This window comes from Paracoccidioides lutzii, assembly GCF_000150705.2.
Source record: "Paracoccidioides lutzii Pb01 unplaced genomic scaffold supercont2.5, whole genome shotgun sequence".
In the NCBI taxonomy this organism is placed as follows: domain Eukaryota; kingdom Fungi; phylum Ascomycota; class Eurotiomycetes; order Onygenales; family Ajellomycetaceae; genus Paracoccidioides; species Paracoccidioides lutzii.
Window position 1 is genome coordinate 1,218,237 of NW_015440951.1, and position 23,541 is coordinate 1,241,777.

Below are 23,541 nucleotides of genomic sequence, written 5' to 3' on the forward strand. Positions count from 1 at the left end.
CCCCCGGACTCCTAACCCCCACCCCCTAAACTCCCACCCCTAACCCCCTATCTGCATTTGGATTCTGCAAATATCGCAACCCGTGTAGCGAGTTAGCGCCGTATCAGCAATCCAACTGTCGAGGTTGTCGGACTCTTTCCATGTGGATTACGTAGATATCAAAGCACTACCCTTCTCATAATCCTTCCCGGCCAGTCTCCCATCCCACATCTTACCCAGCCGAACCTTGCAGAAGCGTATGCAGGTGGCGTCGGTACATATCGGTGGATATATATCGTCGGATTCTCAACGATTCACAGGGTGGCCACAACTTTGCCTTGCTCCCCGGGATCTTGATCGATGGAAGCCAATCCGAATAGAAATGAGACTCGGCCGAGAAATCCAAATCGGCCCCAAAGCCATAACCGTAGCCGTAAACTGAAATCTGAATTCTTCCTCTCCTACATCGCCTTCTATTGGCTCGGGAGAATTTCGCGCACGAGTTTGCCATTTGCCTCTGAGGTAGAAAGTGGATTTTCATCTTGAAGTTTATCATCAGAAGAACGCTGGCACATAAACCGATGTCATGGGGGGACAGAAACCTTGAGACAAGCTTTCGCCACCCAAGACTATAAAATGAGAGGTTTTCCCCCTTTTCCCGATTTTTTGTTTCCTCTCCCCTTTCTTGACGTTCGGGCACTGAGCGCGTCCTGGAACCAGGATAACCTCCCTGATAGATGCAATCTTGTTAAAATCAATAACATACGTCTTTAGTATCATATACCTTCCCCAAACAAAATGAAGTTCTCCACCTTTTTGGCAGTAGGGGCTGCCCTTGAATCTGCTGAGCTGCTTGTTGCGGCTGCGGTCATCCGCCGAGACAACCCGACGACGACTTCTTGGGCAGAAATATCAGAAGCGACAACGTCAATGCCAGCGGCTGCACTCACAGCGGCACAGACAACGACTTCATGGGCCACTCTCTCGACAGCTAATACCGACAGCCCTTGGGTAACTCTCACGACAGCGAGTCCAATTCCAACTAAGGTGGACGTTGACCGCCGGAACGTTGACGTCGACCGTCGGAACGTTGACGTCGACCGCCGGGACGTTGATGTCGACCGCCGGAACGTTGATGTCGACCGCCGGAACGTTGACGTCGACCGCCGGAACGTTGATGTCGACCGCCGGAACGTTGACGTCGACCGTCGGGTTGTTGACAAGGTCGACCGTCGGAACGTTGACGTCGACCGCCGGGACGTTGATGTCGACCGCCGGGACGTTGATGTCGACCGTCGGAACGTTGATGTCGACCGCCGGGTTGTTGACAAGGTCGACCGTCGGAATGTTGATGTCGACCGCCGGGACGTTGACGTCGACCGTCGGGTTGTTGACAAGGTCGACCGCCGGAACGTTGATGTCGACCGTCGGGGTAACAAGGTCGACCGTCGGAACGTTGACGTCGACCGTCGGGTTTGTTGACAAGGTTGACCGTCGGGAACGTTTGACGTCGACCGTCGGGTTGTTGACAAGGTTTGACCGCCCGGGACGTTGATGTCGACCGCCCGGGTTGTTGACAAGGTCGACCGTCCGAAATGTTGACGTCGACCGCCGGACGTTGACGTTAACCGTGGAACCGTTAATGTCCGACCGTCGGGTTGTTGACAAGGTCGACCGTCGGAACGTTGACGTCGACCGCCGGGTTGTTGACAAGGTCGACCGTCGGGACGTTGACGTCGACCGCCGGGACGTTGATGTCGACCGCCGGGACGTTGACGTTGACCGTCGGAACGTTGACGTCGACCGTCGGGTTGTTGACAAGGTCGACCGTCGGAACGTTGACGTCGACCGTCGGGTTGTTGACAAGGTCGACCGTCGGAACGTTGACGTCGACCGCCGGGACGTTGACGTTGACCGTCGGAACGTTGACGTCGACCGTCGGGATGTTGACAAGGTCGACCGTCGGAACGTTGATGTCGATCGCCGGGACGTTGACGTTGACCGTCGGAACGTTGACGTCGACCGCCGGGACGTTGACGTCGACCGTCGGAACGTTGACGTCGACCGTCGGGATGTTGACAAGGTCGACCGCCGGAACGTTGACGTCGACCGTCGGAACGTTGACAAGGTTGACCGTCGGGGTAAAGTGGACGTGGATTAAAATGTTGTGAAAGTTATGTTTTATGTTTGACTCTTCCTAGTGGATCCTTAGCATGTTAGATGTTTTGACATGCGCGTATGGGTCTTAGATATATGGAATGTATTAATAAACGTCAATAAGAGATAATATTGTAGCTTAAAAATCCTTTTTCTTGTCAATAATCAACGTAGGTTGAGAAGTGCACAAGCTTAAGGTAATAAAATGCCATACGTAGGTAATGGAGCAAAAAGCGATCGCGTTCAAAATATAAAAGTCAGAAAGTACCTTACATACCTTCAATGTCAGGAACTTTCAATGCAAGGCATATGAACGGGAATAGAAGGATAAACATCGCAGTTCAAGCTGCGTTGTCCAAACAGAAGGCAAACGGTAGTAAGACACCCGGTTTCAGGAACTTTTCACGATTCCCCGCACCCTTTCCCAAGAAGCTCACAGCCTATTTCTTCTAGAAGCGGTTTCTCCACTAGAGCCTTCACCTTCATCTTCTCGACAATTTCCCGAGCTTCCATCACCCTACACAAATCCACAACCTCCCCATCCATAGGGGCAAGATATACAAACAGACCTAGTGATAATAGGTGCCCACGGAGGCTTTCTACGTTCTCAGTCTCCAGTCTGATAGCTTCAAGTAGAGAAGCTACCAGCTCTACCTGGTCTGCTTCAGGTAGTCGATCCGGCCGTTCATCGATTCGTTCGTTATGGTTGAATGCCGCAAGATTATACATCAACGAAGCGCCGGTTGCGCGCAGAGGAATGTGTGCGGCGTATAGGGACGAAGTTGCAAGTTTTATGCATGTCTTGCGCAGGGTATCATGGGATACTATTTGATCTAGATATAGAGGTGATGAGAAGAGGTTGCAGACCAGTTGTGTCATTACAAGCTGCTGGTTGTAAGGGCAGTTTGACAGATAGCTTGCACCACCCAGTAACGTTAGTAGAGTTGTATGATCGTGCTCCTCTGCAAAGAACCCGCTGACACGGGAGTCAGCAAATGCAACGCGGGCTAGATCAATCACTGCAAAGTGAACAGCAGACGGGAGAGAGGAAAATGTTGATTTGACGAAGTTTTGCAAGGAGACATTCGGTAGCGCTGCATCTGCTGGACAACTGCTCTCTCTCGATTTGACGAATGTGACAAGCCCCTGAATGGCTGGGTCATCCCCTGTAGCACCCAATTTTTGGATCAATTTATCCAGTGGGGGAACCTTCTTATACAGTATGTAGGAGCCAATGGGCCTCTCTAAACTCGGTAATCGCAGTCGCCTGTGAGGGTGAGGTGGCCAGGCCATTTCGATAAGTAGTCGAACGCTGCCGCGCAGCTTTCCCTCGTTCGCACCACTCCACTCGTTTTCTTTTTTTCCCTTCAGAAACGTCATGAAAGTTGGCGTCGCTCTGACGCTGTATTTCGTAGAAATGCCGTAGGCGCGGGATAGATCCACTTTGATAAGGATTGCTTTATCGCCGGCTGCCTCTGCAAGTTCGTCATAGACTGGGTACATCATCTTGCATGGTGGACATGTGGCGGATGTGAAAAATATAACGGCGCATGATGAGTTTGCGGAGGCCAAGAGTTCGTCTAGCTCCCTAGTGGTCGTCACATTACGAACATAGCCTTTTTGTGCCAGGGGAGCATGATCTGAATATGTCGGTATTGACCGCGCAAGGCCACTTGTGACAGCAGGGATGGATTGGTTTGTACCAGCTGAAGAAGATACCTCTGGCCCAGGAGCTGCTCCCCGAAGCATACCATCAATGTATGGCTTCATCATTTGACCAAAGGGAGTACTGAGGAAAGTCTCAGGAAGGTTTCTGATATGATCAGGAATGCCTTTTCCAACTAGAAACGTGGCGAGATCATGGGTGAAATTGTTGCAGTTTCGCAAGAAAAGATCATAAGACTGTCGGGGTTTCTAATGTTAGTTTCTTTTCTATACACGTGGGAATATGGAGTGCACATGCATCTTGTGTGTATACTGCTGCTAAAGATTCCATGTACTCAATTACCACCTCTATCGGAAGTTCAGAGGTTCCCATGTTAATCCTGTCGATGGGGTCGCCATGGTGCGTCGTTCCAGGGGGTGCTTGTTGAATGCCTCTACCAAAGAAGTACTCTATGCCCCCGAACACAAGAGACGTGTGATATATTGCATCTATCTGGGTGCCTGTTATAGCAAGTGAAAGCTAGGGGACGTCAGCGGCGGGAGCTGGCATAAGATGGGAGAGTGGATATCAAGCTCAAAGCTTTACTTCTCTTGCAAGGCCCTAAATGTATCTAGTTAGTTGATGCTCTAACGGAAACAATACCCAAACAAATCATGTACCTTTGAGATATCATAAACATATAATTCAACTTCCATAATGTTTTTGGATATGGTGGGGTTTTGTTGAAGTGGGGAGCGGAGGACATCAGAGTGTGGAATATTCCACGGCGTTCCAGCAAGCGCAATAGCTAGTTATATGAAGAGCCCGTACAAACCAAATTTATTGTCGGACTAGCTAGAAGGAAGAGTTTATTTTAGTAAATCAACATGAATCAAATCTGAGAAAATGAATGTTTATACAGCGGTATTTATATCGTCTATATCTGCCGGGCTACTATCGTACATAAAAGTCGAAAAGGCAAGCTGAGTAACGGACTTGTGGGTTGATTAGTCAAGGAAATAGTTAAGCGCATTAAACGCGTTCTGCCAAGGCAACCCACCAACGTCACTATGCGGACAACCGTTCTGCAGCTCTCAGTATTAAATTTCAAACCCTAAATATGGTGAGTAATGAACCAGGTACATGTATGTCCAAGAGTGAACTCCCAATCTAATGACAAGGAAAACCCCAGCCTCCAAAACGCCGCAGCGCGGCGCCATCCGCAGGCCCCAGAGAGAAGCGAGCCCGCCAATCTAAACTAGCCAAAGAGAACGACATAACTGGAAATGAAGAGGCCGAAATCAAAGAAGCATTCCACCTCTTCTCCTGCAAGAGTGACGAATACCCATCCGAGAGAGAAGGCGTGATTAGAACCAGAGATGTCCATCGCGCACTCATGTATGTTGATTGCATTGATCGCAATCCCGTGCATCGTTGCAAAAAGCTCCGAGACTGAATCAAAATAAGCAAGTTAACCTGTATATTTCCTTCTAGAGCACTAGGTCTTCCCCCAACGAACGCAACAGAGCTATCCTCCATCATTGCCGCCGTGGACCCCAACTCCACCGGCCTTGTCACATATGAGCCCTTCCTATCCCTCTGTGCGTTGAAGCTGCACTCGCGATCCAAAGACGCTATCTCTGCTGAAGTTGAGCATGCCTATAAGTTGTTCACGCGTGGCACAGCGGGGCCAATATCAGTGGGGCATTTGAGGAAGGTGGCACGTGATTTGAAAGAGGATGTGAGTGAGGAGTTATTGAGAGATATGATTAGGGAAGCGAATGGCGGGGACGCATTGCATGCCGGTGTCTCATTAGAACAGTTTAGGGAGGTTATGATGCGAGCGGGGGTGTCTTGATTGGGTTAGGGGTTGGAATGGGGTTTGGATTTGGGTTTGGGGTTTTTGTGGTAGATTTCACTCATGGGTGATACGGTGCTCTGGATGTTCCAGCGACGGCGTTCGGGATGATCTGATAAACATGCTCAGGTACATATTTCGATATAATGGAGATAAAAATAATATATGAATTAAACTTATACTAGAGACTGTTTTGTGCAGTGCGGTGCACCCCCTTCCCAAGGAACCACCATCATAAGCGTCCGAGTCACGTAAAATAATCGACGCGCCCAACTGATCTATATACACGGCGTGTGCTCAAGTGTAGACTTATCATCATCCCATAACTCCGCCGAACAATCCTAAATCCTAAACGCCAAAACGAATGCCGTGCAGGGCAAATAACGAATGTGTTAGACTTCTATTCTGTCCCATGTTTTTAACACAGACCAAAATTCTAGCGGGGCCGCTACAAGTCGCCACCCCAATGATACAAATTGTCTTTTGAAACTGGATATGGACACAAAACCGCATCCACACCTCGATTATCAATGACACATATGGAACGTCGACAATAAACTAATACAAACAGGAATAGCTAGCCATAATCATCGTAATGCTGTTACCACGGAGGGGAGGGTCTCCCCGCTCTTCTCGAATGGTGCCACCGATGTCTTCATCGCTGGAGCAAGTTCGATTTTATTTGCCGTGGAAAGATTGCTGTCTTCACTGGAGAGCGAGGATGAAGGTGTATCAGACGCTTCGGATTCTGGCGGGGAAGGATGGCCCGCAGAACCAGTCGATGTCCCTGAAGAGTCGCATAGGGTTTCTTCTTTCTTATCAGTATGGCGAGAGAGTAAGGCACTAGTTGATTCACATTCTTGAGAACTGCATGAAAGCTCCTCTAAAGGGATACCTTCCTCCTCGGATTGGCTCTGATCGGCTTCTCCAGTCGCTGAACCACGGGACTCGTCTATGCATTCGTAAAAGAGCATGAATACGCCTCCCTGAGAGAGCACATTGTTCTCACTGACTAAGCTGACATTTTCATCACTAAGTCTGAACCAACGTTCCGCCCTGTCCTTCTCTCCATCCGCATCCAAAACCGCCTTGGGGACAGAAGTGGGAAACAGTTCCATGGAGTATTTTCGATAACAGATATAATGCCCATTTTCATGTCGACCGTAATGCGTTATAACAGCGCGCAGCTCATAGCGTCTGCTAAGCATTTCCGAATTTGTTCCAGGACGAGAAAGCATGGACTCTGAAGGATCTATACCCCAGTGCTCTGAAATCTCGTCGTCTGTTTCGCCCATCGATCTTGATCCCAAACACCATTCACCCAAATCTAAAACTCTAGGAAATCTTACATCTGCAGAATTTTTCCGAAGCATGCCGGTCATTTCATTGAATACACTCCGGTTGACATGGATTACCAGAGACTTGGGTGCTCGTGCGATGACAGCTTGCCTCGATTTGGTGGAGGAAACACGATTGCGGGCTGGGATATGGCACTTCTCAGATAAAGTCTTTTCAGAGAAGTCCTCGTCCTCGAGAGCTTGTTGGACAACTTTTAGCCTTGACTCTGCCGAACTTCGCAGGGCTTCGGTCAATCGAGGTGTAGTGGTTCCCTCCTCAAGTTCCGCATCCGAATCGATCTGTTTCAACAGCTGCTCTAGCTGGCCTTGGGTTCGTAGAAGTGTGCATTTAGCGCATTCGACACCTTCAATAGGCTCTAAGGCCGTATACTCATCCAAGCATTCGCGGATATCATATTCCCAATTAGAGCCTAGGGGAACCGTAAGACAGTTAAATGGGATAAGAGAAAGTCCCTCAGTCCACCCACATTGCATACAGCCAACCCGTTGAGCAAGAAGGCCCTCGAGTGGATTGCGGAAGGAAGAAGTATACTCCCCGTACGCTGGAGGTCTTTTGAGTTGGTCTTTCAAGTGCCGTCCTTCGTAGGCTGAAAAGGGACCAACTTTATGACCATTCCGTTGAGTATCAACAAATCTTAAGCCAGCATCACTTGTTAAACCCCTGGAAGCGCGGCGTAATTCCTTATCGACTTGGTCAACCACTTTCGAAAAGTATTCCTGCGCATCTTGTTGCTGCCAACTGCTCATAGACTTCAGTTCTGGAGGAGTCCATAACTTTCGACCACCGTAAGCTGGACTGTTTAGCTTGGTAATTATATCCCTTAGCGCAGCGTGTGTATAAAACGGATCGCGATCCTCCAACTCGCGGATATTCCCCTCCAAAAACCTATCCAGCGTTCGTAGCGAAGCGAATCCTTGGATGATGCTATTTTGATAGCAGGAGTTATCCCAGTTGCCAAGTCCGGGAGGACAGGAATCTTTAATTCCCAAAAAGGCCTGTCCTATCCCTGTGAGACTCCTGCCCCGCGGAAAAGTCGTGAGTATCGAGTTCGTATCCAAGCCGAGAATCCTCTGCATGGCGTCACTCTTCGCGGAATGGCGAGCTCTGCGTGTTAGCGAGGAGTAGGCGTCCAACTTAGCGGGATCTCGATCAGGAGAGCCTTTATCTAGAGCAAAAACGAAGCGCGAAGGAGTAAAGAAGACGATGATGTTCCAGACGGTTTGGAAAAAGACGGAAGTGAGGAGGCCGAGGTACATGAAAATATAATAGCCCAAAAGCACGGATATGGCAAAGTACGTTATCTTCGAGCGGTCAGGTATCCATTCACTGAAGAGGTCATTGCGATAGCTATTCTTCAGGGGAGATGTGGCGAAAAGGTGATGGTGTGGGGAGGACTCTGGGGGCCCGAGCATATTTCAAGCGAGATAATGCGAAGCAACAGAATGCTGGACTTGGATGCTGGGCAAAGCATCAGGGTTTGTCAAGCCGGTAGAGCAGGGAAGCTACTGGCAATCTGCATGTTCAGGCCCGTCCGATGTGCAATATACTATTGTAGTGGAGGTTAAAAACCGCGATATCAAAAGAAGCTTCGTTGGTATGTACTCCGTAGTGAGGATGTTGATGGTCATCTCGAGGTTTGATGTTGGAAGTTGAAGGCGGGAGAGAAAGAGCTTTGACCAAGGGAAAGATTATTCCGCCCCGGACTGGTATGGCGCTAAGCCCATTTGGGACTAGACATACAAATGCTTGTCCAACTCCGTCTCAACAGCAGGGTATACGAAGTCCACTTCTAATATGTGGTTGAATAAGACAAGCAAAATCTAGACAGGTACCCCATCATGGCGAAAACCCCGAAAATGAAGGCTAGAGCCCGTACGTATTATACCATGGCATTTTAGGCTATTCCAATGTCGTCTAACTTTTGGATTTACTTCACAGTCAAATCAATTCACTCCAGAGCCGCGAAGCGAGCCGCTTCTCCAACTGATAAATCATTATTGACTTCTCTTCCCCGGCCTGAACCAACTGCAACAGTCAAACCTCATGTTCTGGCTGCAAAACATAATGCCGGTATTACGAAAAAATCGAAATCTAAACAGCTGACCCGCGCCCAGCGAAGGCGGCAGGAGAAAGGTCTCGAACGCGCGGAGCTTGTGATCGATAGGACTGAAAAGAAGGTGGCAAAGAGAATGGGGAAGGCAAAAATTATAAAAGCGCGCAGGGTAAGGGATTTATATTTTCGGTGCTTCCTTTTGTTAGCAATTTCTTACGAGTGGAAATACTAATTCCGAAGTAGGCGACATGGGAAGTGATGAATGAAAGGGCGCTTGCTGCGGACCAAAGTAAAGTAGCTTCGTTAGATGACGGAGACGATGCCGACCTCATGGTGGAAGATGAATCCAAAAGGACAGCTGCACCGCTAGCAACCAAAGCTACCAACTCCTTGGGGCTGCCTCAGAAGCCAGCAATGGACCAAAAATTTGAATTTGAGGAAGATGGAGAAATTACCTAAGAGGCCTATATACTGTGGTATCTGACATTTCGAAAGAATAAAAGCCAAAGAGAAAGAAAGCAAGAAAAGTACTCAGCGCTCTTGGTAGATGGACTCTTTATTTCTTTGGCCTTAACTGGTTGATCATTCGGTCGATTTCACTCACCGCTATGCCCGATGCCTTTGCCCTTAGAAGTTCGAGGCTGCTGATATCTTTGGCCTTAAGAGCCTCTTCCCCTGCTCTGACAACCATCCCGCACCCCACCCACATCTCGATTCTATCAGCGACAGGCAGGTTGGTGCATTTTGGGATAAATACTGAGGCAAGCTTGGTATTTCCCGCGCCCAGAATTTCATTGTAACAAGGCTAGGAGGGATTTGGCGTTAGATCGGCTCCAATATATATAGATTAATGAATCATAAATGACTCATAAAAATAAAAAGCAAAAAAAGCAAAGACTTACCTCCCAACCAATCGGGGATTTCTTGAGTTTTGCAAGTTCCTCCAGCTCTCCCCAGTCTCGCTTTGCTACCAAAGCCCTCAGTCTCACCCACCAGAATGACTTCTCAGGTACCTTGAATTCACTTTGGATTTTATTGGCACGTTTCCCATACCCAGACTTTATCAATTTGTATATGGTTTCGTTTATACTTAGGCCAACAAATTCACTACCACCATCAGCAATATCTTTGTCCAATCCATCTTGGATTTTCAAGAGCTGCGCAGCTTCTGTCAGTGACTTTTGATGTGATTGCACATTTGCGTCTTTCGAATCCGCCAATAACCTGGATGCTAGTCGTAATTTGTCTTCCATAGCCTGCGGGTCCGGTTGTGCCAGAGCTTCTCTCAAAAGGAGGTTAGATCCATCAACAGGGCGATCATCCTGGTAATACAAATCCTTGAGCAGCTCCACATCCTGTGATCGAGCGGATGCCTCCACCAAAGCGGATGCAACGGGCCGAGTATTGATGGCTCGGAAAAATGCTGCCAGGGGAAGTTTTCGTTTAAGCTGTAATAGAACAAAATATATCAGATCCGTATCGCCACTTTCTATAGCTTTGTCCAGCGCTAGGGTATCTTCCTCCATATTTAACAGCAGAGGCACTTGTCTTCCAGCCCGCGGCTCAAAATTAAGTAACTGGGTGGCTAAGTGGCCACGACCCTCATCATAAGCTGACTGAGCGATCGATTCAAATGATATTCCTCGCTTCCCTTGAAGTTTTTGTACAACCAAATCGCAAATGGTGTCATCATCTTCAGTGGAAGTCTTGACCTTTTCACTTGCCCAATGGACATATATTTTATCCGTTGGAAGATGAAGATATTCAGAAACCCGGATTGCAAGAAGATATTCGTGACGGTTGATCAGTCGTTCAATCAGTTTCTCCGGGGTTAGGCGGAGGTATTGTTCATACGAAATGGGTATGCCGATCCGATAGTCGCGTACAGCATTTAACACCCGCAGTCGCTCGCACATGTCCACAAAGTCATCACTGTTGTAAAGGTCAATAACCGACTTGCCAAATGATGCGGCTTTAAGCAACTGCTTTTGCCAGGAGGTATTAAATTCGTGGCCTGCTGCTTTGACACAGGTATCGACGGCTTCGAGCAGGTTCGACCGGATGTGCTGAATATTTTCATCTGCTTTCGGTGATTTCTTTTCGAGGAGCCCGACTGAATCCAGGAGAATAGAAGCAGGAGACGTCGATCCTAATTTAAATACTTCCTCCGTAACGTCTGTATATAACTTAGTTAAGGTTCTCCATTCCAAATTAGTTGGATAGTAGATACCATACCTGGGACCTTGTGTAGAAATTCACAAGCGTCATTGGTGAGTAATCTGACCCCATCAAAATCTGGAATTATATGGACGCGGCCATCATAAAAATACCTCAACAGATGTTAGTGGTAAACTGGACTGAAAATGAACGTAGTGGATGCCAACCTAACAGCAACTCCGTTGGGGCCAACCATATGAACTTCGTCCTCCCATGAGAGAACAACAGAGTCGTTGCCGCACCATACCACGTTGTTTGGTGGTGTTCGGGCTCCGGAATTATATTCGCTAAGTTTGTTTTGGAAATCGCTGCTCACAACCCACATTTTCCCGTCGCCGGTGTACAAGGCGACAAATCTCCCATTTGGGGATACGCTAACGTGCTTGAATGGACCGTTCTGTAACATTCGATCCTCCGCCTCTGTTGCATCAACAACATAGATAGTTTCGTCGATTGCCAGAAGAACTTCGACTGATCGCGAGAGGGAGTAATTTGGAGGAATCAACGACCATGACGATACCTCTCCTGCAGGTGGGGATGCCAGCAATTTGGGACGTGGTTCATCGTAGCGAGAGACTGCAATGAGCTGGTTGTTATATAAAAGAGCAACAAAACCATCCGACCAGAAGCGACAGGCCTTTACTCCATTCTCCTCTGCGGCCTACGTCATCAATCAGTACAAGGCACAGATTAGACTGGTTTGACACAGGGCTATACGGTTCCTAGAGAAAAGGGTGTGAAGTCTCCATGAAGACCATAATAGCACCGCACCGTGCCGTCTTGGGTCACTACAAGGAGCTTCTCATCATCAGACCAACCCAGGCCACGAATTGCAGCGTGTTCCCCCTAGAAAAAATATTAGTGTAAACAGTTCAAACTGGACCAGCTACGTGTATAACAAACATTTATCCGGCTGATTCGTTGGCCAGAGCAGGAGTATATATCAATATATGATTTCCCCGTCTCTGCATCTCTATATCTCTGGAGCTTGTTTTCGTCGCGATAGAGTGCTGCCACTCCTATCAGAAAACGGAACACGTGCATTACCATTGAGATTTTCAGAAATAATCACCTATCGATCCTCCGTACGGAGCCCCCGCAACAATGAAGTTTTCTAGCTCAAGGTCCTCGTCGAAGACGGCATCGTATACTCGGATCTTCCTATAGAATCGGTCTCCGACCTTCTCCCAGTCAGCCAGAGGGTTTGTGGGTGCCATGGGAATTTTCCAACATTGGCATCAAATAAAAAACTGTATCGTCATCGCATAATATCCCTTTCTAGATATGAACACCGAACATAAATAACATGGCTTTGCGTACGGAGAGCGTCCAGATGAGTGATATTGAGGTCAGGAAATGATTATGTAATTCACAATACAAAAAATACGGTAATGAAATAGCATATTTATAGTAAAATATGATAGGTTTCCGTAACTACATCATGCCTGGAAGAACTGCTCGGCTCGGACGAGTCAATAAATGTACTAAACCTCACCGCTCCCTCTGATGCTGGCACCCATGGTTGTCTGCTTTAAGTTCGCTGGATGAGAAATGCATGTTTGTGTATGATGGAGTATTCTGATCTGTATAACAAAATAGAAGACCTGTCCGATCTTGAAGTTGTGGTGCTTCTTAGCCTTGTTGCCCGCGAGCATTGCATCATTGATACGGAGGGGGAGGCCCTGGATGACCTGGAAAACGAGCTTATATTGGTAGGCAACTACCCACTGGAAATATATAATTGCATACACTGAGTTTACGTCTGCTAGATTGCCCGGGATATCTTCGGGCTTTCGCACGCCACGTTGAATTGTTCCCCTGAAACAACCCTAGAGGAGTTCAGTAATGCAATCCTAACTCCCGATGTCGAGAGACCGGATTATGATATACTGTCCTCATTTACAAGCTGTGAAACCGGAAGAGTAAGACCGACCTTTTTTTGATTTTTCTTTTGCTTTAAGGGAACCTCGTGCCTATTATTTGACTTAGAATGAGGTTTCTTTCAACTCCAATGATCAATGCCGGTTTAACGTTATGATAGAATGCCGAACGATCAACCATTCGAAGTGGACAACTGTCTGCAGACAAGTCTAGCTCACAAGTGCCAACAGGCAGTGTCGATGATCGCAAGATAGTCAATGTTGTCATTGCCAAAAATTTCGATCGGGCATCTGATGAGATCCAAATACAAGCTCTTGACGTAAGATGATCTCTTAATCTTTGTTAGGTAGAAAAAGAAATAGGCAACTGATCTGAGTAAATAACCAGCTCATTCGAACTAGGCGAATCTATACGCGGGCCGCTTTCCATAGTGCCCCGAACACGTTTCTTTTCATTCCACTTGTTGAATCCAAGCTTCAACCACTTTCTTCATCCTTCAACCGTCACTTGGTGAGTTGGCAGTTTATCTGACTTACATTTTAGGAGAGTTGATGCTAAACTGTATAAAGTGTGATCATATTTTCATGTCATATTACCATGATCCCCAAAACGGATTCGCCAATCTGGAGGACAGCACTGGATGGTTCCCGGATGACCAAGGATCGATGTCTTCTGTTGTGCGGAAGTCCAGCATACCACTGTTCGAGAAGCCCGACCAGGCCTATGTAATCTGCGATGAGGTATAGTATCTTTTACTATTCTTGTTGATACATCTCCAAAGTTTTGGCATATCACTAAAATATCTCTAGCATATCAATACATTGCGTCAACTCAGTAACAACGTTACCATATCCGCGGATGTAAACTGCTACCTTCAAAATATTATCGTTTTCCTCAGGATGAATCGCGGTGTGGCATCTGGAATAACTTCCATTTCCTCACGGCATTTTTACCTACTTGCTCGGTTAGTGAAACCTGTTAACCTGTCAATTAGAAAACACAGCCACTTATATTTTGAGTAGATGTCTTGCTCCCTTGCAACGTGTCGATTATCTTTTTCCTTCCTTAGTGGCGCTTGCTGCCAGAAGGGTCTATCGCCACCGCATCCGCGTCGTCGAACCAGCGGGTGATCGAAGTATGATGTACGGTAGTTCGCTCAAAGCAGTTGGTTTAGTACTGGCGGATATGACTCCGGAGACGATTATCGAGACAGTTCTGGTGGAAATTGAAGCACCTTTATGAACAGCGTCTTGCTAGAGCTAGAATTCATGGCAGTATATAATTCTAGAAACGCGAAAGGAAACAAGGCTGGAGGAGACGAGATACGGATTCGGCTTTCTCTACGTGCAAACTGGTTCTTCTGGAGAGTGTGAACCCAGAAAGTCTAACAACAGATCTATCTGGTACGTGGATATTCATTCATGTCTCCCAGGATATTTCAACTAACCAAAAACTCTCTCCCTTTAAGCCTGAATTTCCCTGGTAATTCGTTAGGTTCTTCTTCAGGGATGTGGAAAGCGTACTAATATTTTGGGCACCATTAGCCTGAAAATCCTGAAGGGTTTTAATTTATGTATGATTTTCCGCGACAGCTAACGTCCCTTTTCGGCGAGTGCCGCCAGCATGGTATCAGGGTCGCTTGATACAAATTCTCTGCAAGAGCCCCTTGAATTGATAATCGGGCTTCAATTCTGGTTTTTGTTTTCTTTTGGAGCAACTCTTTGGCAGTTCTCGTAACCTCTTCCCTATTTTATTCCCAACTGTTGCAATCAGCTTTGTCTTAATAACTAGGGGACTTTTCGGGGTTGCTATTTTCATTTCGTACAGATACCCCTTATTATGTCCGGGAACATTCAAAGATTATTTAGTACACCTCGCCCAACCACTGTGATAATGCATCGGACATTGTCTCTAGACACTTGGGTCTATCCTATCTTGCCATGCACTACATGTCATTCCTATCCCAGGATACCAACCGTTTAGTATAAAATTGAGACATTAGTTACCCTGAGGAAGAATGAATGCCATTCTAGAATACCCAATTGAGAAATGGATTCCCTAGGGCGATAGACTTGTCTAACAGATTGACACGATGTGGTGAAGGCCCTCATGACTGACTTTCATTGTCAGGTTTCCACTTTTCAGATCCTGGTTGACATGTGTGTCAGAGAGCAGAACAGAGGTCCAGTGATTTCTCACTGCTTCCAAAGTAGGCGCGCTCTGAGCGAAAAACACTGTCTGATCGCCCTCGCAACCAAGATCACCTTGTCCATCCTTAGCAACCCACCACATCACTGTCCTCAATCCATAATACATCCTCCATGACACAGAACATAATACGGAGAGGGAGGGCATACTGTCCTTAACAGCCCTACCTTCTACACCACCTTACATTCAAACAAACCATCTAATGACAGCATGCTTGACACAGAGGTAGACTACGACTATGACGCATTCAAATACCCTAAATTTCATGTAAGTCATCTCATACTGTCGATTTCACAGATTCCTATGTATGCATTACAGATACATATGCTAATCACCCCTTTTTCCCAGCTCCCTTATATAGTCAGAACCCCCAGCCCCTCAAGCCTACCCTGGTCCCTTACCCCCGAATTTTACCACAAAGACCGCGAGCATAAACTCCTCAGTCATCTGTGGCATGTGCAGTTGGGAAAAGAGCAACTCCGCCACCATTGGAACATCCAAGCACTGCACGAGTTCTGGCGCGAAAACGGGCCCTCAACATTCGAAGGCAGACGCTATGGTTGGTCCCCAACTTGGATTGTTGACGCTCTCGACTCGCTTAAAGAAGATCTGGAAGGATTTCAGAGGGTAGCGGATCGCGCAGAGTTGAAAAGGGTACGGATGCAGAAGCAGGCGAAGCAAGTTCTGAGACTATCTGGAATAGAGCTTAAGGATGAGGGGTGGACGAGTGACGGCGAGATAAACCTGGCAGTGAAGTTGGCGAGGGAGGATGTAGTGGGTGGGGAAGGGGAGTGTTTGGGGGACGAGGCGGCGTTGGTTAAGAAGATTGTAATGGATAAGGAGAAGGGGTGGGAGAGTTTTAGGCTGAGGGATAAGAAGGATCGGGAGACGATGAAAGACGCGGCAAGACGGAACTTGGAAAAGTGGAGGGACACGATTGAAGAAATGACAGCAAGACGTGGAAATGAGAGCGATGGTAATACTGACTTCGATGACGATGAGACTCCTACGCACACGCCGTTACGACGCCCGTGGAAACTTCCCGTTACGCCCCCTGATCGACCTGCCGTGAATACTTTAGAAACGGCCCGCAAGTCATCCAAGATTGTTCATCATAAGGGCGAGGAGAGAGATCGTCAGGAGCAATCCAGCTGGGTTATGGGATGACATAACACGTTGATCCGTCCTTCTGCTGGAAGTCCATTTTCTAACTTGGGATCCACTCGCTCTCTCTCGCATGATGATGGATGTGAAGATGGTTATGTCTGATATTGAATCTGGGTCTGGTCGGGATCCGATGGCGATCTTGGCGGTGCCGGTTCAACTGCTTTGAACAATAAGGAGTTTGAATATGCGGGTGAAAGTTGCTTTAAGCTTAACCCTCCTGCGTGAGATAATGGGGACAGGAAACTGAGCTATTACAGGATGGGATGGCAGTTATTTGATCCTTACTCTTATCCTTTTGACTTTTGCTCTCTTTGCTCCGGAGACTTAATTTGTGTTAAATACCTTTTCTCTCTCAATTGAGCTGACCCACAAGTTGTGTCTCTCCTTAAGTTATTTACAATTGATGGTGTCCTAAAAGTAGCTATTTAGTTGCGCTCATCAAAACCAAAAACAAGGAATAAGATATTAAAATGTGTAATATTAACCACCCCGCAAGACGCCTAGGTCTCTGACCAAATTAAAATAACGGAAAGAAAAGAAATAAGACAGAGAAGAGATAATGAAATGGGTATAGATGCAGTGTAACCGCTCAGATCATTGGTACAAACCAAATCCCATATGAATCCCATCATGACCAACATCCTCACATCACACCCCATTCCTCACTGTTCCCCTCATCCGTATAAACATTTCCTGAGGCTCATATCCCTGGCCTTTATCACCACAACCGGCACCTGCACCACCCGCACCCACACCCACAAGCCCATCCTCCCCCCTCACAACCGTAACCCTCTTCCACTCATTTAAAATCGCCTCAATCTCCACCCTCTCGTCCTCCACAATAGCATCCATCTTAATGTCATTCCGGTCATACCCAAACGGATCCTCCAACTGCGACCCGATCCCCTCAATACCATACAGCGTAAAGATAACGAGCGAGACGATGGGTATAGTCCACCAGCCCATCTCATCTACCATTGCAAATGGCAACACAGCGCCAAAGAGTGCGAGGACCTGCTTTTGATGAATCAGATGCGCGATGGGAATTGGGGTTAGCTTTATCGTCTCCATGCGTCCGTAGGAATCCGTTAGGATGTTGAGTTGGGCCTGTAGATTGCTGGCATTGGGTGCTGTGAACCAACCTCGGTCTTCGCCGCGTTTTAGAAATCCGTCGACGAAGAACGTTAGTTGGAGCGGTAAACCGAGTCCCTCGTCTTCATATGCCTGCAAGCCCACGGGTAACAGGCTGTCGTATTCCGGATTGAAGACGTGCTCTCCATTGCTAGAACCACCACCCTCAGCGCCGTGACCATTGACACCGCTATTCTCCAAATGTAACATTAGCATGTTGTTTTCCACCGCATGACTAACACTGGCACTTCCCCCTCCATCCCCACCACATTTCCCGTTTACAACTGTCGAATTCAAATTCCATGCTGCACCCCATTCGGCCCTTAGATAATTCTTTACCGCATACGGAATAGCCATGAGGACACGGATCGTCCGCTCGACATCGTTTTTCTCGGCGAGAGTGAGCGGGCCGCTGTGTCTATTGTAAGCGTGCGTGAGGATTGAGCGGGTTAGGTTGCGGATGGAGGTGTTGATGGCGGCTAGGTTGTTCCGGCCGTCCCAGAAGCGGTTGTAGGAGGTTTGATTGCGGAAGACGAGGATGAGACCGACGACGATGGAGAGGGATGGGATCTTTGTGCGGGTTTACTTTAACATGTTTTGCGTTGTGGGGAGGAGTAATGGGTTGGATTTGCTTACTATTGACGCGGGAAGACCAATGCTGTCGAAGACGTATTTATCCAGATAGACTATTAGGGCTGTAAAAATACCGTGCAATACCACGGGGATGAGGATTGACATATGCACAGCGCCTTTTATAAAGCGAAGGACGAGGGGCCATCTATAGCCAGTGCCAGTGTCAACGTTTTTGACTTTGTAGGTCGTCTTTATGCATGCATTCTTCCAGTCAATGGGAAGACAACGTATAAGCGATGGGGTAGCATGCGGAATGGGAATTGCATTGGAGGGTACATCTGCCTAACTAACATACCTTCGAGGTTTCGATCGGTGCGATTTTCGAAACGGATATGTTGGTCTCCGGATGTTCCGCCGCACACTCGCGTTAATTGTTCCACCAACACCGTTTGTGGCGGGGTTCTCCAGTGGTGGTTCAGTGAAACGCATGGCTGGGTAGGGATTGTGATCTCCAGTATAGAGACAACAAAAAGGCAGGGAGTAAAATTGTGGTGAATGTGCTCTTTTATTAATTTTCATTTCACTTCATTTCATTTTATTTTTTTCTTGTAGTCGTTGAAATCAGAGTGGACCCTTAAAAGCTTATAGGTTATTAATAGTTACTTCGATAGTTAACTGGCTAAGCAGTGATCCTATTCTATCAGTCCGGAGTTTTCGATGGTTTGGCCGAACGCACGAAAATACGGACAAAATTGGGGACAATCAATGTATATATAGCTAAATTCATGTAAGGAATCATCACTATTCTATTCAAATCAAAGAAAGGTTGGGCAGAATGAGCGGGATATTGGTCATGTAAAGGGCAATTACCTTAAGTCTCGCTCGGCTTTTGGTTCTATTTGGGCTGGCGTTTTGGATTAGGATACGATTGGCACAATGAAGCGGGGATGAGGGGAACGCAGCGAAGCAACGTCAATAATGGTTAAACTACTATTATTAATGCAAGGTAAGGTTTTTGAAGTGAGGGATTAGATCAGGGAACCTCGACAATTTATGTCCAAAAATACTCGCTCAGAAAAATATACGCGTATCAAAAGAGTGAAAAGTGGACATCAGGGTGTTGCAAATAGATCGCTCTGTGTTCTTTATGTCTATCTGTAATAAAAGGCAGATCATCCCCTCCCCCGACATAGAGTGGGTGACACGACAGATTAAGGCGCCCTCTCCCCCCCCCCCCCCCCCAAAAAAAAAAAAAAAAAAAAAAAGGTTATTCAAATTTCATCCAGGAGCTAACCATATATTTGATGATTGATGTTTGATCTTTTGGGTGTGCCATGCATCTGTCTGTTTGATCTGTCCGCTTGAACGCTATGTGAAATAGAGAAATAACAACTAAAGGAGAGTACTAAAAGGCAAATGAAATTAAAATAAAAAGCCAAAATAAAAGGGTAATATATGATTATGGGAGAAGGAGACCTTTGATGAATTCGACTCCAATTCCAATTCCGGCTCCAAAACGAAAGAAGAAGAAAAAATATGAATGAACGAAAAAATAATTATGTAAGGTTGGGAGGGTGGGGGGTTTTTCAGGGAGGTGAGAGGAAGTAAGGGTGGAATTTATAGAATAACAGAGGAAAGCATAGAGAAAAGAAGAAAACGCTCAGACCATATATAGTAAAAATTATTTCATCAATACCCCCCGCTCATCCCTGAACATTCCCAACAATTACCTGATGCAGACGTAAAATGATAGAAAAGTAAAAGATATGTGCCATGAATGATGCAGAAGACAGTGAGAGAATCATACCATATTCCAGCTGACAGTGCTTGAATTGGTGAAACACACAGACAGAGAGGAAGCGAGCGTAGAGCGCCACGTAATCGAGAAAATATATGTTGGTAGATGTCGGACAGTGGAGATAGCGAGGATTCACATGACGATCAATCAACTGGTTGTCAAGCAGTTAGGAGGCTATGAGTAATGCATTCACAGATGTTTGAATGCTCAATGTAGTAATGAGCTTCAACAAAACAAAAGTTAAATCACAATCCATCAAAAATAATCTATAACCGACCCGCATGACCGTCAAAAGCCAATGGACCAAAATCATTCCGCGGTGTCAATGGGTTATCTTCAAACATCTCGCTTCCACCATTATTTCCACGGGAAGCGGTTGCCACCGCTGTAGCAGAAGCACCTCGTAATGCCGATGACGATTGGTTTTGCGGGTGGTTCCAGGTTGGTATGTCTATGTTGGAGCTGCGCGGAAACATATCGCCTGTACCATGGGCGTCGCCTACTCCATTTGTCGTTGGAGCTGTGTTGGAATTCGAGGTTGAGTTTTGGTTCGACAGAACTGTATGCTCTGCTGGAGCTCGCGAGTTGGTGGCTGGAATGACCGCGTTAAGCGGATTATTTTCATCAAGGTTTATGTTGCCGGTTGCAGTGGTTAGCTGGTCATTGTCTGACGACAGGATAGTGTTATTGTCGTTAGAGGATGATGTAGATTGCAGTATTGTCGAATTGCGGGCGCCGGTATTAGAGGTACCATCAGGATTATCTTGTACGGGTTGATTTTGGGAGTTGGAAGGTTTAGGGTCCACCTGGTCGTCATCAAAGGGTTCGTTGGAATCGTCTACTTCGGCGCTAAGATCGGTATATGCGCGGCAGTTTGGACATTGGAACATAGGGTATTCCGGCGAGTGAATTAGCCGGCGAATGCACTTATAGTGCCAGACGTGAGCACATGCTGCCATAAAGAGACATTGATATGGTCGCTATATTGTCATGTTAGCTTCAAACGACTACTCCCAAGCAATCCAAACATGAAAGGGGCCGAGGAGAACGGACCAAAACTGAGCCAAGACATATTGAGCATTCCTTACAGCCGGCGTAATCTGCCGCGTTGTTGCCTTTCCCAAGATTGTTAATTAGAGACGCCGTAGTTTTACTGTCAGTTATTGTTAGTATGGCTACCCCCGGCCACAAAATATTAAAGGCATCAACAACAGCAACATACTTGAATTCATTCGCTTTCTGCTGCCACGTCCGGTTGCACTCGATCCGCATCCGTACACATCTGAAAATCATCTCCTCCCCTCCCCTAAAATCAATCCCAAGCTGTAGAATATCACCATCCCTCACAGTATACAGCCTCGAAGCCACATTTGGTTGACTCAGGCGCATGTGGTTCAAAAAAGTTCCCGAGGAGCTACCCACGTCTCGAATATGCCATTGGCCATTAACGAAGGAAAACTCACAGTGTCTCCTGCTTACGACCTTGGATTTAAAGCCAACAGGTGCATCAGAGGGTTCTGTTGGATTATGCACGGGAACCCCATCACGCTCCGAATAGCGCCCCACTCGAATTACAGAAGACTCGTCCGGCAGGATCCTCGAGGTAGTCGTGAAGGGCAAAGACGGTCGTGAGTTCTGGTGAGGGTCCTGATAGGCGTAGAAGCGGATCATGGGCTTTGGTAGAGGAGGTTTGCACGTGGGATCAGAGGATGGGGGCGAAGCAGTGTCCGGTCGAGTGGGTGAATCCATGGGCACTGGTGTGCTGTTCTGTGGAGTAGTATCGGCGGAGTTTGCAAGTCTGGCCTTACTGTTATCCTGAACCGTTGGCGGTGATGACAGTGGGCTCTGTAATGAGTCCTTGTTAGCCGGCGATACCTCTACAGCAGCTATATTCCGTTGTCGCACCATGTTGGATGGCTGTGGTGATTCAGATTCAGGGTCGTTGGATGGAGTAGATCGTGAAGAGGCAGAGGATGACTGGATGTGTGAATGAAGGTCTGAAACGGATGAGCCGCTCACGCTTTGTATCGGCAGGTCCGTAGAGAGCCTTGGGTTGTTTGTTTCAGGACATTGATGATGGCCTGGTGTTGACTGGACAGGCGAGGCTGGCGTCGAAGTTGTAGTTGTAATGGGACCGGTCGTTGGGACGGCGTCCACAGCGAAACCCGAGGGTCCAGTAGAATGCAAAGAGAGACCAACAACCCGTGTAAGGTTATTTCTATAGGAACGATACCCGCTGGAGGCGTTGCCAGACAGATGGGGTTGAGTGTATGCTCTGAGGTTGCTTAAGCGGCGCAGTCGACTGGGGCGTGAACCTGGGGCAGCTGACGAGGACGGGGACTCGAGGGAGGGAAGGCTGGCAGCTGTGGCGGGGGTGGAGGACGTAGACATGAACTCGAACAGACTGCACTCAGCAATTATAGCTGCTGCCGTGAAAGCCTTGGTCGAGAATACTGGGGCGGTGCTCAAGCAAAGTTTGTAGTTCCATATAACTGCGGCAAATCCTTCGTGGGAACTAGAGATCGACAATGTAGCTTTGCCATTAGGCAGCCAGGCAGAGGGGTCGAATAAGAGAAGGATGCAGAGAATGAGAAGGAAAAGCGGATAGAATCCGCAACAGGAGGAACCAGGAGTCGAAGAGAGATTGTTGTGGTGCGTATGAGTTGAAAGTAGTTTTAAGTTTGAGGTGGAGTTGGTTGAGAGTTGGGGAGAGGAAAAGTATTTGACGTTTGGAGGAGGATTGAGACTAAATATAAACATCGTACTTTTAAATGTCTATCGAATTTCTTTTTAACGCTCAACAAGAAGAGATAGTTGCTGTAAAATAATAGTATCAGAGACAGACAGTCCGTTGATATATTTTTTTTCTTCTTCTTCAGTTTCCGTTTCTCTTTTCCCTCTATCTCTGGGAACTGGTCAAGTTAGAGAGGACATGGTCTGGCTGGCGATGATGGCGCACACTGCGTTCGTCTGCAAAGGTTGGTCAATAACTACTATTTAATGCTATTTAGGCTGCTCGATCCCGAGGCAGCATCGTTTGTTGAATTATTTGGACTGACATGTGGTGGTATAACTGGATTTCAGCTTTAACCAGATCTTTTCGGCAAACAACTCTCTCAGGCTCTTGGAATGAGACCAGAGGAGACACAAGCTAAGCTGGCTATTTAGCTATCATGAAAATATGCAGCTATTTAACTGTTCCATGGACTGTCGCGGTCTTTGTCACGCTGAAGCAGCCAAAAGCGCCTACAAAAGTCCGTGTTGGGTTTTAGTTAAATAAATACTGACAGAAGTGAAGACTTGTACAATACATTAAAAAAGAGGAGAAACACACCAAGGTCATTTTACTCTCCTTTATGTCCTCTGACAATCTCCAGATTCTCCAATCTTGGCTAAATAGTTAAATAATTCTGGGGAATTACTGGCATCCATGTCGCTAGAATTTACAACCACCATACTGCTTGTTGTGCACAATCGTATCCATGACATGGTGGTCGCCATCGAGATATATCAAC

At 47.1% G+C, this 23,541-nt stretch overlaps 11 protein-coding genes across 11 annotated transcripts; 5 read left to right on the forward strand and 6 right to left on the reverse strand.

Annotated features, from left to right (window-relative positions):
• Positions 1-777: 777 nt before the first annotated feature.
• Positions 778-1,461, forward strand: PAAG_02565 (hypothetical protein; the record flags this gene model as incomplete). Its single annotated transcript, XM_015844677.1, has 1 exon — positions 778-1,461. The coding sequence occupies one exon, from the start codon at positions 778-780 to the stop codon at positions 1,459-1,461; it is 684 nt and encodes a 227-aa protein (XP_015701725.1).
• A 157-nt stretch (positions 1,462-1,618) lies between these two features.
• On the reverse strand, positions 1,619-2,348 carry PAAG_11518 (hypothetical protein; the record flags this gene model as incomplete). The annotated part of the gene is made up of 2 exons (XM_015847155.1): positions 1,619-2,176; positions 2,307-2,348. 2 exons carry the CDS (start codon positions 2,346-2,348, stop codon positions 1,619-1,621), a joined length of 600 nt encoding a protein of 199 aa, XP_015703287.1.
• A 190-nt stretch (positions 2,349-2,538) lies between these two features.
• Positions 2,539-4,497, reverse strand: PAAG_02566 (hypothetical protein; the record flags this gene model as incomplete). Its single annotated transcript, XM_015844678.1, has 4 exons — positions 2,539-4,050; positions 4,115-4,321; positions 4,388-4,402; positions 4,462-4,497. 4 exons carry the CDS (start codon positions 4,495-4,497, stop codon positions 2,539-2,541), a joined length of 1,770 nt encoding a protein of 589 aa, XP_015701726.1.
• Positions 4,498-4,901: 404 nt separating this feature from the next.
• PAAG_02567 (EF-hand superfamily Ca2+-modulated protein) lies at positions 4,902-5,639 on the forward strand (the record flags this gene model as incomplete). Its single annotated transcript, XM_002795815.2, has 3 exons — positions 4,902-4,904; positions 4,974-5,179; positions 5,276-5,639. 3 exons carry the CDS (start codon positions 4,902-4,904, stop codon positions 5,637-5,639), a joined length of 573 nt encoding a protein of 190 aa, XP_002795861.2.
• A 587-nt stretch (positions 5,640-6,226) lies between these two features.
• On the reverse strand, positions 6,227-8,410 carry PAAG_02568 (hypothetical protein; the record flags this gene model as incomplete). Its single annotated transcript, XM_015844679.1, has 1 exon — positions 6,227-8,410. One exon carries the CDS (start codon positions 8,408-8,410, stop codon positions 6,227-6,229), a length of 2,184 nt encoding a protein of 727 aa, XP_015701727.1.
• Positions 8,411-8,836: 426 nt separating this feature from the next.
• Positions 8,837-9,510, forward strand: PAAG_02569 (hypothetical protein; the record flags this gene model as incomplete). Its single annotated transcript, XM_002795817.2, has 3 exons — positions 8,837-8,870; positions 8,937-9,220; positions 9,295-9,510. 3 exons carry the CDS (start codon positions 8,837-8,839, stop codon positions 9,508-9,510), a joined length of 534 nt encoding a protein of 177 aa, XP_002795863.1.
• Positions 9,511-9,607: 97 nt separating this feature from the next.
• On the reverse strand, positions 9,608-12,485 carry PAAG_02570 (vacuolar protein sorting-associated protein; the record flags this gene model as incomplete). The annotated part of the gene is made up of 7 exons (XM_015844680.1): positions 9,608-9,856; positions 9,954-11,227; positions 11,287-11,381; positions 11,436-11,929; positions 11,986-12,114; positions 12,172-12,278; positions 12,341-12,485. The coding sequence occupies 7 exons, from the start codon at positions 12,483-12,485 to the stop codon at positions 9,608-9,610; spliced, it is 2,493 nt and encodes an 830-aa protein (XP_015701728.1).
• A 351-nt stretch (positions 12,486-12,836) lies between these two features.
• On the forward strand, positions 12,837-14,391 carry PAAG_02571 (hypothetical protein; the record flags this gene model as incomplete). The annotated part of the gene is made up of 7 exons (XM_002795819.2): positions 12,837-12,980; positions 13,038-13,190; positions 13,310-13,468; positions 13,537-13,659; positions 13,719-13,889; positions 13,959-14,113; positions 14,172-14,391. The coding sequence occupies 7 exons, from the start codon at positions 12,837-12,839 to the stop codon at positions 14,389-14,391; spliced, it is 1,125 nt and encodes a 374-aa protein (XP_002795865.2).
• A 1,176-nt stretch (positions 14,392-15,567) lies between these two features.
• Positions 15,568-16,690, forward strand: PAAG_02572 (hypothetical protein; the record flags this gene model as incomplete). Its single annotated transcript, XM_002795820.2, has 3 exons — positions 15,568-15,624; positions 15,706-16,492; positions 16,557-16,690. The coding sequence occupies 3 exons, from the start codon at positions 15,568-15,570 to the stop codon at positions 16,688-16,690; spliced, it is 978 nt and encodes a 325-aa protein (XP_002795866.2).
• A 482-nt stretch (positions 16,691-17,172) lies between these two features.
• Positions 17,173-18,717, reverse strand: PAAG_02573 (hypothetical protein; the record flags this gene model as incomplete). Its single annotated transcript, XM_002795821.2, has 3 exons — positions 17,173-18,225; positions 18,292-18,433; positions 18,584-18,717. 3 exons carry the CDS (start codon positions 18,715-18,717, stop codon positions 17,173-17,175), a joined length of 1,329 nt encoding a protein of 442 aa, XP_002795867.2.
• Positions 18,718-20,292: 1,575 nt separating this feature from the next.
• Positions 20,293-22,786, reverse strand: PAAG_02574 (FHA domain-containing protein; the record flags this gene model as incomplete). Its single annotated transcript, XM_015844681.1, has 3 exons — positions 20,293-21,006; positions 21,080-21,179; positions 21,249-22,786. The coding sequence occupies 3 exons, from the start codon at positions 22,784-22,786 to the stop codon at positions 20,293-20,295; spliced, it is 2,352 nt and encodes a 783-aa protein (XP_015701729.1).
• Positions 22,787-23,541: the final 755 nt, after the last annotated feature.